The 14,590-nt window shown below is 37.1% G+C and overlaps 1 protein-coding gene across 5 annotated transcripts in view; it reads right to left on the reverse strand.

Moving 5' to 3' along the window:
- Positions 1–200: 200 nt before the first annotated feature.
- LOC117994676 (zinc finger CCCH domain-containing protein 13) overlaps positions 201–14,590 on the reverse strand; it is a 58,601-nt gene continuing 44,211 nt past the window's right edge. For all 5 annotated transcript variants that reach the window (XM_069507880.1, XM_069507878.1, XM_069507877.1 and 2 more), the window contains 7 exons: positions 13,779–13,829; positions 9,157–9,296; positions 7,409–7,621; positions 6,498–6,631; positions 5,640–5,822; positions 5,109–5,177; positions 201–4,910 (listed from right to left, as the gene is read on the reverse strand). In XM_069507880.1, the coding sequence (XP_069363981.1) occupies positions 2,387–4,910; positions 5,109–5,177; positions 5,640–5,822; positions 6,498–6,631; positions 7,409–7,621; positions 9,157–9,296; positions 13,779–13,821 (3,306 nt within the window). In that variant the 5' untranslated portion in view covers positions 13,822–13,829 and the 3' untranslated portion in view covers positions 201–2,386. The remainder of the gene's footprint in view (positions 4,911–5,108; positions 5,178–5,639; positions 5,823–6,497; positions 6,632–7,408; positions 7,622–9,156; positions 9,297–13,778; positions 13,830–14,590) is intronic.

Raw genomic sequence — 14,590 nt, forward strand, 5'->3', positions numbered from 1 at the left:
ATAATAATAAGGTAGGTCAGCAATTTTAGTTTTTTTTTAATTTAACAATTAACTAAACTAAACGTAAAATTTAATATTAAGTTATTTGCAACTTAGTTAGTTATGTTATAAATTATAATATTTTAATAATAACCCGCTGTCCGTTACTAATAAACTAATAAATCATCTAGGTAGAATAAACAGGAAATAAAAATATATAATAATTTGTATAATTTTTATTAGATTTTTTACAAAAGTCTTATAAAACACTAAAATAATAATTACAAGAATTGATCATTTTTCAATTACCAATAAAATCAGTGCCCCTATGAAACCTGGTAGTATGAAATGATTACTTAAAATAGATACGTCAAGAGTAAATTTTTGAGTAAACAAACTCGTTAATTACGAGTCAGTCCAGTTTGTACAAAAATTTACTCCCTAGGTACTCATATCAGTTAATACTAGAAAGTTTCCCGTAACTGTGGTAACCTTTGAAAAATACCTAACTTTCCTTAAAATTTGTTGATAGATAACTAAAATGTCTTGTAAATTCAACTTTAGTTTAACCAAGTTTTAAGGACTAGGTACAGTAAGGAAAATATTTCTAAAAGGATTGGTAGGTTATACCATTTTTAGTCCTGCAAAATTTAGTTAAGTTAAAGTTAGCTTTACAGAATTTTAGTCAACTTTAGGTAACTAGGAGTATTATTAACAAGCTGAAAAGGAAAACTACATCATATTGTGTAGATAATAAAAATTTATAATACAAAATATATATCTAGTACTATATATATATAGTTTTTTTGTTGTTGTATCTAATGACAACCTTATTAGATAAACAAATCATTTTAGGAACAATTACAATGCTAACAAATTAAAAAATAATATTAAAAATTAAATTAAGTAATAAAATAATATAGACCTGGTAGATAAATATGTAAAATAAATTGCACGATTTTGCCTACAATTAAAATATTAAGAAAATTAATAAATAAAATTTATATGTTATATATATTTGTAAGTATTAACTAAGCAGATACACATTTTAAATACTAAAAAAGGCATATCAAACAAAATAATTTATTAAATAGCAGTTATTTCCAACTTAAACCAGTTTTCTCTTAATCAGAATTAAAATTGTACATTTCATTTCTGTTCAAGTTATTATTTATGTATAAAACGCTAACTAAAACCTACGGAGTCTATCGAAGACCGCTCAAGGTTTTTCTATCCATCTCTCAAAGGTTACACCTAGCAGTTACAACTTTGTATGACCCCTAGCATTAAACTATGTCAGTAATCGATGCAATCACCATGATCATTCCAATTGATCAATCAAAAAGTGTACAATAGTATAGATAGTTCAATCCACGAAGACGTGCCCCACTATTTTTCGTGCAGGGAAACCACGGGTGCGGGGAGTGATCTCTACATAATTTGTCTTCTTGTGCGTGTGCCCATATCGCTGATCTTACGATAGAACTTACAGTCTCAGCACATAGCATATTTTGCATTGTTACCGATTGGGACAAAGAGTGGGGCGCGTCATCGTGGATTGAACTATCTATAAATGACAGCTTTATCAATAGTGCCCCAACTCCTGACAATAACAACAATCGTGGTGATCACAGCTAAGCGGGGTACTCATTTAGAGGTGGAGCATGTAATGTGTGTAATTTTGTCACAGTCGACAAATGAGTATAATGCGTAAAAAATGTCTTCTCACGCGCCATTTTGACTTTAAGTGTCAAATTTCATGTCAAAAGTACGATTTTAGTCCTTATTTTAAAGGTGGGGCCGTACCGTATACGCTTTTTTACTATCACCGCACATCTGACTATGATTACAGCCAGATAAATTACTTGCTATACCTCTTTAGTGAGTACCCAGCTTGATGGTAAGTTTGATACTAGATGTCATATGATGATTAGATTCAAATCACGTGCTAATATTGATGTAGTCTTGATCGAGAAATTTCTCTCAAGAAAAGCACGATAATTTGAACCAAACCTGTATTATAAGTAAGACGTCAACAAAGAACCAGCAAGAGTTTTATAAAAAAGATTAATATAAAAATACAAAACAAAATTACTTTAATATCGACCCATAGTTTTATATTAACTTGCATTATTTACAATTATTATTATTTTATAAGCTTAGGCTTGACTTGATTAGAAACGAGAAAGTGATTAGCTGCGAGAAGAGTTCGTGGAATTTCGACTTTGTAGGGGTTCGAGTTCGGCAATTTGAGCCTGTGGAACTTTAAAAAAATACATTTTTACAGAAATCTGGAATTCTTATATCTAATATATTTGTTCTGAGTTAGATTGGTTAATGTTCAAAACTATGACTGTATGAAAAGCGCTGGTGAGATCTCTGTTGACGTGTCACTAACATTTTAAACCTAAAATATATTCCCTAATTGTCTATACAGTTGCCTCGCCGGTCTAGCCAGGCTTTCTTCATAAATTATCCTCTGAGGTTGCAAATAATAGGACGTAGGCGTTCTTATACTAACTCCCGAAATCTGAGGTCGTTTCCTAACTTGATAATGGCTTAACTCAGATGCTGCAAACTGAGGTTCAGCATGTAGATTATTCCTAAATCTAGAAAAAGTGTAATCTCTTTCGGACGGAATAACAAATCCGCTTGGAATCCTAACAGGCAAATTTGGGGCTAGCGCTTCGTTTAATCTCACATCGTACTCATTTTCTATAGAATCAGCAAGATTTTGTTTTATATCTGGTATTTTTAATGGTTTGCCAGTGGCTGTATAGCCTTTAGAGATTTCTGGTTTGATTTCTGGTCTCTTAACTTCTCTATACGGTGTAGGTAACTGACTTAAATAAGGTTTTAGATAATCTCCTGGTGTTAAGGTGGATTCTAGTTGCTCTTTAATAGCATCGTAATTATCATTGAAGTTTCTTAATACTTTGTTGGCTAGATTTTTAGCTCTTTCGTCTGATGACAATGGTTTTCTTGGTCTATCATCTATGTCTGAATATCGAATTCGTTCTTCATTTCTGGCTGGATTCCTAGGCCTTTCGTTATCTAGATTAGTTCTAGGTGGTACTGTGGTAACTGGTCTAAACCTTTCATTACTGGTGGTAATTATAGGTGCTTCATCTGTAGTGACTGATTGTCTTGGTTGATCTTTTATTGCTTCTAAAAACTGCGCTCTATCATACGTTGTTGTTTCACGAGCGTTTGTTGTTGTAAGAACAGTTGTTGTTGACGGTTCTTTAATTTCTGCTGGAGTAGATTCGATTGGTTCTTTTTTATCTTTCGATTCGTATTCTATGTCTTCTTCGTCATAATATTCGTATTCCTCTTCGGGGACAGCTGTTGTGCTTGGTTTTTCTGTTGCGATTGTTGTTGTCGTTCTTTCTGTTGTTGTGAGGCGTTCAGTTGTTGTAGGTTTTTCTGTTGTGGTTGTAGTAGTCTTCCTTTCAGTTGTAGTAGTAGTAGGTTTTCGTGTGGTAGTAGTAGTTGGTCTTGTAGTAGTAGTAGTCGTAGGTTTTGGTGTAGTAGTAGTAGTAGTGGTAGAAGTAGTAGTGGTCGTAGTAGTAGAAGTGGTGGTAGGTTTAGGGGTGGTGTTAGGGGGTAAACGGAGATTCTTTCCAGCTACCGGTTGCAGTCCTCTTGGGAGATAAGGACTCCCACCCCTAGACGGTAAAAAAGGCCGTCTGATAACTTTAACTCCGGGCCTTACTTCTTTAACTTTGGCCGTAACATCTTCATCCAAATTCTTTCTTGGACTTTCAGCAATTTTATCTTTATCGTCATAGTAATAATCATCATCTTTAGATCTCGATGGTCGTTCTTTCGCTCCTTTTTGGATGTATTTTTGAGATTTTGCCGGTGGCTCGTCGTAATATTCCTCTTCTTCGTAATCTATAGGTTTTTTCGGTTTCTTTAACCTTTCAGCGGGACTGGTGAAATGTGGTCGTGTGGGCTTAAACTTTTCTTTTTCTACGGGCTCCAGTTTCGGCCTTTGCTGTACTGTGCTTGTTTTCGCAGAGGGCAAAGGTTTTCTCATATCATCTTCCTCGTAATCGTCATAATATTCATCATCAGCTTTTGGCGGTGGTTTGGTTGTAGCTATGGGAACATAATCATACTTATCTTTTTCATTAATTGGTACGGGCCTTTTAATTTTTGGCGGTGGCCTTGGTTTACTGAAAATTCCACGACCATTTGGTTTAACCATCGTTTGTCCTTCAGGAGCTGAAGGTATTTGACGTTTCTCTTCAGTTCTATCGTCATTATCGTAATTTCTTTCGGGTCTTAAGTAGGGCCTTTCATCTCTACCTCTAGCTGGTCGGTCATAAAGTCTTCTACCCTCACTTGATTTAAAACGGTCTCGAGGTCTAGAATTGTCTGGTGCTGTTGTATCATCTCTAAAAGGCCGTCTTTCATCTCTAGGTTTAATTTCAGGTCCTATTTCATCACGAGATTTGACTTCATCTCTAGGCCTTATCTCATCTCTTGGTCTTATTTCATCTCTAGGTCTTATTTCATCTTTGGGTATTATTTCATCTCTGGATCTGATCTCATCTCTGGGCCTAACTTCATCCTTTGGCTTGATTTCATCTCTTGAACTTAACTCGTCTCTAGGTTCATCCCTAGGTCTTATTTCATCTCTTACTCTATCATCGTCTCTAGGCCTAGCCTTATCTCTAGGTTTATATTCTCCCCTTTTACCACCTCTAGGTCTTTCTTCCTCTATGTCATCCGGTACGTATCTTTCTTCTTCTTCATCGCGTCTACCAGGTCTTCTGCCGCCTTTATATGGTCTTCTTTCTTCGTCATCGTAAGGTCTTCTGTTATCTGAAAATGGTCTTTTACCAGGTCTAGGTCTATCGTATGCTCTCCTTTCTTCATAGTCTTCTCCGGGTTCATCGCGAGGTCTTGGACGAGTTTCATACCTGAAAGAATTTTTTATTTTTTATCTTATTTTACTCAACTACTAAAATAGTCTGTTTTAGTTATTTATTTTAATATTTTGAGATCACTTTTGCCCTACAATATGTTTCAGTGTTGTTCTAGTTTTGTTTATTACGTCGATGGCTTCATTATACATCGATAATCGGATAAAAAGTAAGCAATTAGTTTATAATACAAACCTGTCATCATAGTCAGCAACTGGCCTTCTTTTGCCTGGTCTAGAGCGTGGCCTACTCCTTCTACCTCCCCTGAAAAGTAAAATAATATATCCTTTAGGTAATGATATTCTCTAAATTTGTTGAGTTACAATTTCGTATAGTTGTTTTCGACACTTGCATGAATGTATCTGCCATAGTATCAACAACGTACCATAGGTAAGAAAATGTTTTTGTACTTTGCAAAATCAAAGATGCAAAGTCAATGAAATATTTTCTATCAGGAATCGTACCAGAGATCAAAATCACTGAGCCTTACTCTGGTATGGTAAAATAAGAGTATATGTAAATTTAAAGGCAACTCTAATAAAGAAAGCAAGCGAGCCAAGAAGCAGCTGAAGATGGAAAAGAGCTCCTATTTCATTAATTATTCGTATCGGAACGGTTGATTACTGTTTAAAACGTTTTGTTTTAAAATTGTTTTAAACGAAGCAGGATATAGATAGTTATGTGCATGTAAAAGTAACTGTAAAATTGTTGTTAAAAGCATCATACCTTTCTTCATAATCGTAATCATCCCTTGGATAGTAATAATCATCATCGTAGTAATCGTAGCGGGGGTGAGGGCGGCGACGACCGGGACGCGGGGGGCGCATTGTGGTGGTAGTGGTGGTTGTCGTCGATGTGGTGGTGGTTGATGGTGCTTCTGTTGAGGCGGATTTGTACAGGGCTTCGTTTCTGAAAAATTTAAGGTTAATTTTAAGAAAAATTGGGTAAACGAGCCTATTGACCCTAATGGTCATGATTACGTGATGACTGTCAACCATGAATATAATATTATGCTGCACCAGACCCTAGAGGTACCGCCTAGGGGTTAGGACATCAGCCGTCTTTTCGGGAGGCCTCTAACTTTTCGGAGTGTTGTGCGTTTTAAGCAATTAAATATCATTTGCTTTCACGGTGAAAGAAAACAGTAAGAAGAAACCTGCATGCCTGAGAGTTGTCCTTAATGTTCGCAAAGGTGTGTGAAGTCTGCCAATCACCATTACAATCCGGTATCTTTTAAAAAAGTGTGAATAGGTCTCTTCGAGGTAAACGTGTCTCATCTTAGGCCTCATCATCACTTTCCAACCGGTGTAATTGTGGTCAAGCGTGTCCCTAAATTAATTAAAAAAAAATGGAAGTGATTCTTTTGTGCTGAAAGGTGCTATAGGTAAACCGCTGTAAGCTTGACCCTTCTGAACGTCTGCGGGACGCGGGGCGGGAGCGCGCTCAACCAATCAGACATCAGTTACGAACAGCGGTAGACTAACTGATTGGTTGAGCGGCGCCGCGCCCCGCGTCCCGCAGACGACCAAAAGGGTCAAGCTTACAGCGGTTTACCTACACCTATTAAGTATTCTGTGATTTTACCTGCTAAACCATTTAGCGGAGTTCTGGCAGTCGACCTCGGACACGAATTGGCAGATGAATGTCTTCTGATCAAAAGCCGTGTAGTTAGCGCAGAGGAAGTCGTACCTGGTGCCGAAGAGACAGTGGTGGTATACCTGGAAAATGTGAAGAAGATAAACTATATTACTTCTGGTCCTTTCCATAGTTCACGAAAGTTAACAGTAATGAAACGTCGAGGCTAACCTACACTCATCATTATTATCATCATCATCATCATCATCAACCGATAGACATCCACTGCTGGACATAGGTCTCTTGTAGGGACTTCCACACGCCACGATCTTGCGCCGCCGCCATCCAACGGGTTCCTGCGATTCGTCTGATGTCGTCCATCCACCTAGTGGGGGGGTCTTCCAACACTGCGTCTTCCGGTGCGAGGTTTCCATTCCAGCACCTTGGGACCCCAACATCTATCGGTTTTACGAACTATGTGCCCTGCCAATTGCCACTTCAGCTTCGTCACCCATTGAGCAATGTTGGTTACTCTGGTTCTTTTACAGATCTTCCCATTTCTGTTTGGATCACGTAGAGTAACTCCGCACATACATAGCTCTCTCCATCGCCCGCTGAGTGACTCTGAGCTTTCTGAGGCCCATAGTTAGCGACCATGTCTCGGATCCATATGTCATCACTAGCAACACGCATAGTCCGAAGAATTTGGTCTGGTACTGGGGAATTTCGTCAGTTACAATAAAGAAAGAAACCTTACCTGACATTAATTATGGGGCGGAGAAGCATAGAACCCATCATGTTCATAAAAAGATTTTTAATTATAGCACTAACTATTTGGTACTTTAAAGATGGCGGCCTCAAAACAGCTGGTGTGTTTGGCGGCCATTTTAAAGTCTAAAAAAGTTTTTTTCTTGACTTACTTGACATTTATGAGGCGCCGAAGCATAGAAGCCATCATGTAGCCCGTCACACTTGAAGTCCATGGTCTCGGGAGGGGGGACGGTGGCGTAGAAGGGGTACTCGGACAGGTTGTACCCGTTCAGCTCGCGGGGCAAGTTGGGGTCATGGATGTAGTCCAATTGGGGGATCCCGGTCAGTTTTGAAGTTGAGTTGGATTCTTCACCTTCTCCTTCCTGAAAACGAAAATAACATATTCATCATCATCATCATCATCATCATCATCATCATCATCATCATCATCATCATCATCATCATCATCATCATCACCATCATCATCATCATCATCATCATCACCATCATCATCACCATCATCATCATCATCATCATCATCATCATCATCATCAACAGCTGGACAGGTCTCTTGTAGGGACTTCCAAACGCCACGGTCTTACGCCACCTGAATCCAGCGGCTCCCTGCGACTCGCCTGTTGTTGTTCGTCCACCTCAGGCGAGGTGCTGGAATGGCGACCTCGCACCGGAAGACGCAGCGTTGGAAGAGAGGTAGTTATTTCGATATTACAGACAGACACTTAATTTTTTTTTTATTAGTATAGATTAATTAAATACAATATGTAGTATTTAAGTGTTAGTTAAACAATGTTACCTATTGAAGGCAAAAGAAAATACCGGAAATGGCAACTTTTATATCGAACAGGAAATGGTTCGGAATCCTACTTGTTATCAAGGTTGGTCGGTTTTATATTTCCTTTATGCGTTTTATATTTTTATATTTTACAATGATCTTTTCACAGCTAACCATAATATTGACATTTTTAATAATAATTTGAACATATTTAAAAAACATATTTATCAACATTTTGCATCTTCTCCACTTTAAGTATATTTTTCATAGTTAACTTTCTTGTATTTCTTTTTTCTGTGTTTTTATAAATTGTATCTTATCAGTTAGTTAGTGCATATATTTATTTAAGAATTGTTGTGTACACATATTAAGGGTTACCGCTTAGATATTAATCTATTGTTTTTTATTTTTATTTGGACCATTTATAGCTGAAACCTGTTTTGTGTGCCTTTATAATAAAATAAAATAAAATAAAATAAAATATTATGTAGTTAGGTGTATAAAAGGAAAAGGTGACTGACTGACTGACTGATCTATCAACGTACAGCTCAAACTACTGGACGGATCAGGCTGAAGTTTGGCATGCAGATAGCTATTATGACGTAGGCATCCGCTAAGAAAGGATTTTTGAAAATTCAACCCCTAAGGCCTTTTTAGGGTTCCGTACCTCAAAAGGAAAAACGGAACCCTTATACAATCACTTTGTTGTCTGTCTGTCTGTCTGTCTGTCTGTCTGTCTGTCCGTACGGCTGTCTGTTAAGAAACCTACAGGGTACTTCCCGTTGACCTAGAATCATGAAATTTGGCAGGTAGGTAGATGTTATAGCTGACATTTGGGGAAAAATCTGAAAACCGTGAATTTGTGGTTACATCACACAAAAAAAATTAAATTGTGGTCATGAACTAATAACTAGTATTTTCAATTTTCTAAGTAAGAGAAGTATATCAAGTGGGGTATCATATGAAAGGGCTTTACCTGTGCATTCTAAAACAGATTTATTTTTATTTTTATGCATCTTAGTTTTTCACTTATCGTGCAAAATGTCGAAAAAATACGACTGTAGTTCGGAACCCTCAGTGTGCGAGCCTGACTCGCACTTGGCTGGTTTTTATTATAATCCTTACCTGAGCTTCATCGTCAGTCCCCGTGGGTTCCTCCTCGGGAGCCGCGGTGGTGGTGGTTGTGGTTTTAGCGTGGGTGAGCGACGTGGCGCGCGCTGCGGACGTGGCGGGGACGTCCGCTGACAGGATTGCTAGGGCTACACCTGGAAATTGACAATATCCAAAATCAAAAAGTATAGTCTATATTTTACTCTTCTAAATCGCAGTGCAGACGAAAGTTTATATATGTGATTATGTGTGTGTGTGTGTGTGTATGTATGTTTGTTACTCTTTCACGCAAAAACCTATTTTTTTTAATTTAGCTACGGACAGACGTGCTCAATACTAGCACGAAAGCATGCTTTTATTGAGCAAGTGCTCATAAAGGTACGGACAGACGTGCTCATTACTAGCACGAAAGCATGCTTTTATTGAGCAAGTGCTCATTAGTAGCACGTGTGTCATGTAATGAGCATGCTTATTTCGAGCATGCTCAAAAATCAACCGACGTTTGATTTTCGAGCATGCTACCTGAGGCGCGGGTAGAAGGGGGCGTGCTCCGAGCGCGTCTGAACAGGGTTTGCTTATTAGCATGTACTCAGTACAACATACAACATATAACTCTACAGTTTATTTAAGCATGCTTATTGCTGGCAAATGTGAACAGTTGCATGAGCATGCTAACATTAAGCAAGCATAAAAGCACGCTTTTTTTGAGCACGTCTGTCCGTACCTTTTAGCTGAAATTTGAAATGCGGATAGACTATCAAAGAGTTCCCACGGGATTTTTAAAAACATAAATCGATGATTAGCTAGTTTAAAATAAAGTATGATTATTTATAAAAAAACCGGCCAAGTGCGAGTCAGGCTCACGCAACGAGGGTTCCGTAATACAGTCGTATTTTTTCGACATTTTGCACGATAATTCAAAAACTATGATGCATAAAAATAAATAAAAATCTGTTTTAGAATGTACAGGACCTTTTATATGATACCCCCACTTGATAAAGTTATCTTACTTCGAAAATTGAAAATACTAATTATTAGCTGTTTATGACCACAATTTAATTTTTTTGTGTGATGTAACCATAAATTCACGGTTTTCAGATTTTTCCCCGAATGTCAGCTATAAGACATACCTACCTGCCAAATTTCATGATTCTAGGTCAACGGGAAGTACCCTGTAGGTTTCTTGACAGACCGACAGACAGACAGACAACAAAGTGATCCTATAAGGATTCCGTTTTTCCTTTTGAGGTAGGTACCCTAAAAATAACATTTTACTTGACTTAAGCAATGAGGTAAATATAAATTCAAAACAGGTCGCATCCAAAAACCCTGACATTATTATTAAAACTAAGTAAAAATCAAACAGGTTTCAAATAATATTGGTATGTACCTACCTACTTATTGCAACCTTGGATTTATACAAATTTTCGACCGAATTACAAGAAATCGTTCAATGACTTGAGATTTCGATGAAATAAGGAAAATTTGAGAGGCAAATTTTTAATAATGATGTGACCCAAAAATTTATTTACATATTTGGTACGTGACAGGTTGACATGGCAAGATTTTCAAAATATATTTAACTAGGTTATGCTCGCGACTTCGTCCGCGTGGACTACACAAATTTCAAATCCCCTATTTCATTCCCTTAGGGGTTGAATTTTTTAAAATCCTTTCTTAGCTGATGCCTACGACATAATAGCTATCTGCATGCCAAATTTCAGCCCGATCCGTCCAGTGGTTTGAGCTGGGCGTTGATAGATCAGTCAGTCAGTCAGTCAGTCAGTTTTATTTGAAGTAAGCTTAGATTAATCCACTATGAGCGCACTCGCCGATAAACTGATGTGCAGTTTGGTGAGATAGAAATTGTAATATAACGTGTGCATTATCCATACTAATATTATAAATGCGAAAGTGTGTCTGACTGTCTGTCTGTCTGCTAGATTTTCACGGCCCAACCGTTCAACCGATTTTGATGAAATTTGGTACAGAGTTAGCTTATATCCCGGGGAAGGACGTAGGCATAGGCCGGCTTTTCATCCCGGAAAATCAAAGAGTTCCCATGGGAATTTTAAAAACCTAAATCCACGCAAACGTAGTCGCGGGCATCAGCTAGTATTATATATTATAAATATATAAAAGGAAAAGTTACTGACTGACTGACTGACTGACTGACTGACTGACTGACTGACTGACTGATCTATCAACGCACAGCCCAAACTACTGGACGGATCGGGCTGAAATTTGGCATGCAGGTAGCTATTATGACGTAGGCGTCCGCTAAGAAAGGATTTTGGAAAATTCAACCCCTAAGGGGGTGAAATAGGGGTTTGAAATTTGTGTAGTCCACGCGGACGAAGTCGCGTGCATAAGCTAGTATTAAATAAATTAAAAAAAAAACAAAGATTCGCAAGACTTTTGGATCCAACCAAATTTATAACATCTGCTATGATTTTCAATAAATTGCAATTAACACTAGCAATAAACTTTGATAACTTGCAATTTATATGAAGTCGTTTATAACAGCAATTTATAGTAATATAATTAAAATGTAGTTAAATTGTGTTTTTATAATTGGTTTTCTTGAAAACACGTCAAATGTCATGTCATTCCTAAATCCTTGAATTCTAATGAATGTTTAGATTTCTAATGTACTAGTCGTGCATACTTAATGATAAAATTACTAGGTGATGCCCGCGGCTTCGTCCGCGTGGAATTAGGTTTTTAAAAATCCTGTGGAAACTCTTTGATTTTCCGGGATAAAAAGTAGCCTATGTCACTCTCCAGATCTTTATTTATACCCATGCAAAAAATCCTGTCAATCCGTTGCACCGTTCGCGTTGCGACGTGATTGAAGGACAAACCAACAATATTTAATAAGTAAACAAAAATAAGACAAAAACCGCCAAAAGACAATCGTTAACCTATTATTATTATTATTATTTTTCTTTCTCTGTGACTAAGTATTAGATGTGACTTATTTTATCAAAACTAGGTATATCATAACATATTGCATGTTAATAGGCAGAATTTGACTGTACCTTTTTGTTTTTGTAACATTTCAACTGTTTACCTAGATTCGCAATAAACAAATTTGTATTTGTATTTGTACACATTTATAACTAATAAAAATAATCTCAACTTATAGGAACTGACTTTAAATTCCATTTAGACAAAGGCTTAATAAACTTCAATTTTAGTTCTAAACTAATTAACTTCTTCAAGACATAATTATAAATTCTAATTTTCCCTGCTTCAAATCGATAGCTCCGGCTTTTCTGGCCGCCATTTTACATCTGCTCACAATTCTTTTTTTAAAATATTCAACTCTAGGCAAAGCGATGCCGCTAACATTACTGATTTGAATCGTCAATCAATACCCATATTACTACCTATATTATAAATGCGAATGTGTGTTTGATTGTTGGTTTATTTGTTTGTTGGATTGTTGGTTTGTCATTCAATCACGTCGCAACGAAGCAACAACGTATCGATATGATTTTTTTGCACATGTGACACATGGTACTTTTTATCAAGATTTTTTTAAGGTGGTGCTGATTTATTTGGTTACTAAACCGTGAAAATTTTTGTTCGCTTGACTATATCTTGTCATTTAGGTACATATATCGATGATTATATTATATTACATTTTTTTATTTTTTTATTTATTTTTTATTTATTTATTATTTAATTAGAACGGCCATAAAGCTAATTACACTAATTACATATCGTACGAAGTAAATATATAAAAGGAAAAGGTGACTGACTGACTGAATGACTGACTGACTGACTGATCTATCAACGCACAGCTCAAACTACTGGACGGTTCGGGCTGAAATTTTGCATGCAGATAGCTATTATGACGTAGGCATCCGCTAAGAAAGGATTTTTGAAAATTCAACCCCTAAGGGGGTGAAATTGGGGTTTGAAATTTGTGTAGTCCACGCGGACGAAGTCGCGAGCATAAGCTAGTATTATTTATAACTTAAGCATAAAACTCATTTTTAAGTTAATTTTAGAGGAAAACGTAGCTAAACATATAAAAAATGTCAAAGCATTAAATTATAGAAACAAGGCCGTATTGGACTCTGAGGCCAGAACTTACGCAATATTACGAACGTAACAGAAATAATGTTAATGTGAGAACTTAACACAAACTTTAGGTTTTTCCAGAGGTTTTTATACTTTGACAAAAAGTTATTACAACTTTATTTTATGCTAGCTTATTCCCTCGACTTCGTCCGCGTGGACTACACAAATTTAAAACTCCTATTTTACCCCCTTAGGGGTTGAATTTTCAAAAATACTTTCTTAGCGGATGCCTACGTTATAATAGCTATCTGCATGCAAAACAGCCCGATCTTTCCAGTAGTTTGAGCTGTACGTTGATAGATCAGTCTGTCAGTCACCTTTTCCTTTTATATATTTACTTCGTACTATATATATTTACCCTTCCTTACCCCTTGGGGGGGGGTTTTGAATTTTCAAAAAAAGGTTTCTTAGCGGATGTCTACGTGTGTCTACGTCAAAATAGCTATCTGCATTCTGCATGCCAAATTTCAGCCTTTGACCTGTGCGTTGATAGATCAGTGCTGTGCGTCAGTCAGTCAGTCAGATTCAATAAAGAAAATACTTACAAAATAATCCGATCCCCAGCCATCTGTGCCGAGATCGCTTCATTGTGTAACCTGTAACAACCAATAAAACACAATTAAATTTTGTTTTCGGTAGGTCGGGCGTTTTTAACAATTTTATTCATTTACCGCAGTCCCCGTTGAAGGGGAATAGAGAACGGGGACATCGGGATAGATTTTCAATAATTTTATTCAAATACCGTTGTCCCCGTTAAACAGAAACGACAACGGGGACAACGGGATAAGTTTTTAATAATTTTATTCAAATCCCGATGTCCCCGTTAACGGGGATACGGCTAACGGGGACAACGGGACTACATGGGGGGTTCGATCCCGGGCACCTTTAACTATTCAGAGTTATGTTTTAATAATGAAGGAAAACATCGTGAGGAAATCATTCTCCATAATGCTCTCAAAGGTGTGTGATGTATATCGACCTTTAGAAGGTGATAGCAGATTCGTAGAGCACTGTCTGTGTCGTTGAGACCGACAAATCGTTATATAGGTATGAGTGACAGAGTCAACGCTCTACAAAGCCGAAATGTCATTCTAAAGGCCGATGTACAATACTTTCTGCCGCGTACTTTGATAAAAGAGCGTGGATTTGACCTGCAGCTCGTTCCAGCAACGCACAAGACTGCAAATACTATTTTATACATGGCATAATCTTGTACCTATATCAAATATTTGAAAAGAGCAACCGCCGAGTTTCTTGCTGGTTCTTCTCGGTAGGAAAGGCATTCCGAACCAGTGGTAGATGCATCCGAATATTCGAAAGTACTTGTAAAAGTTTATTTGAATAAAAAGATTTTTAT

The sequence above is a fragment of the Maniola hyperantus genome, chromosome 27, assembly GCF_902806685.2.
Source record: "Maniola hyperantus chromosome 27, iAphHyp1.2, whole genome shotgun sequence".
Lineage (NCBI taxonomy): Eukaryota > Metazoa > Arthropoda > Insecta > Lepidoptera > Nymphalidae > Maniola > Maniola hyperantus.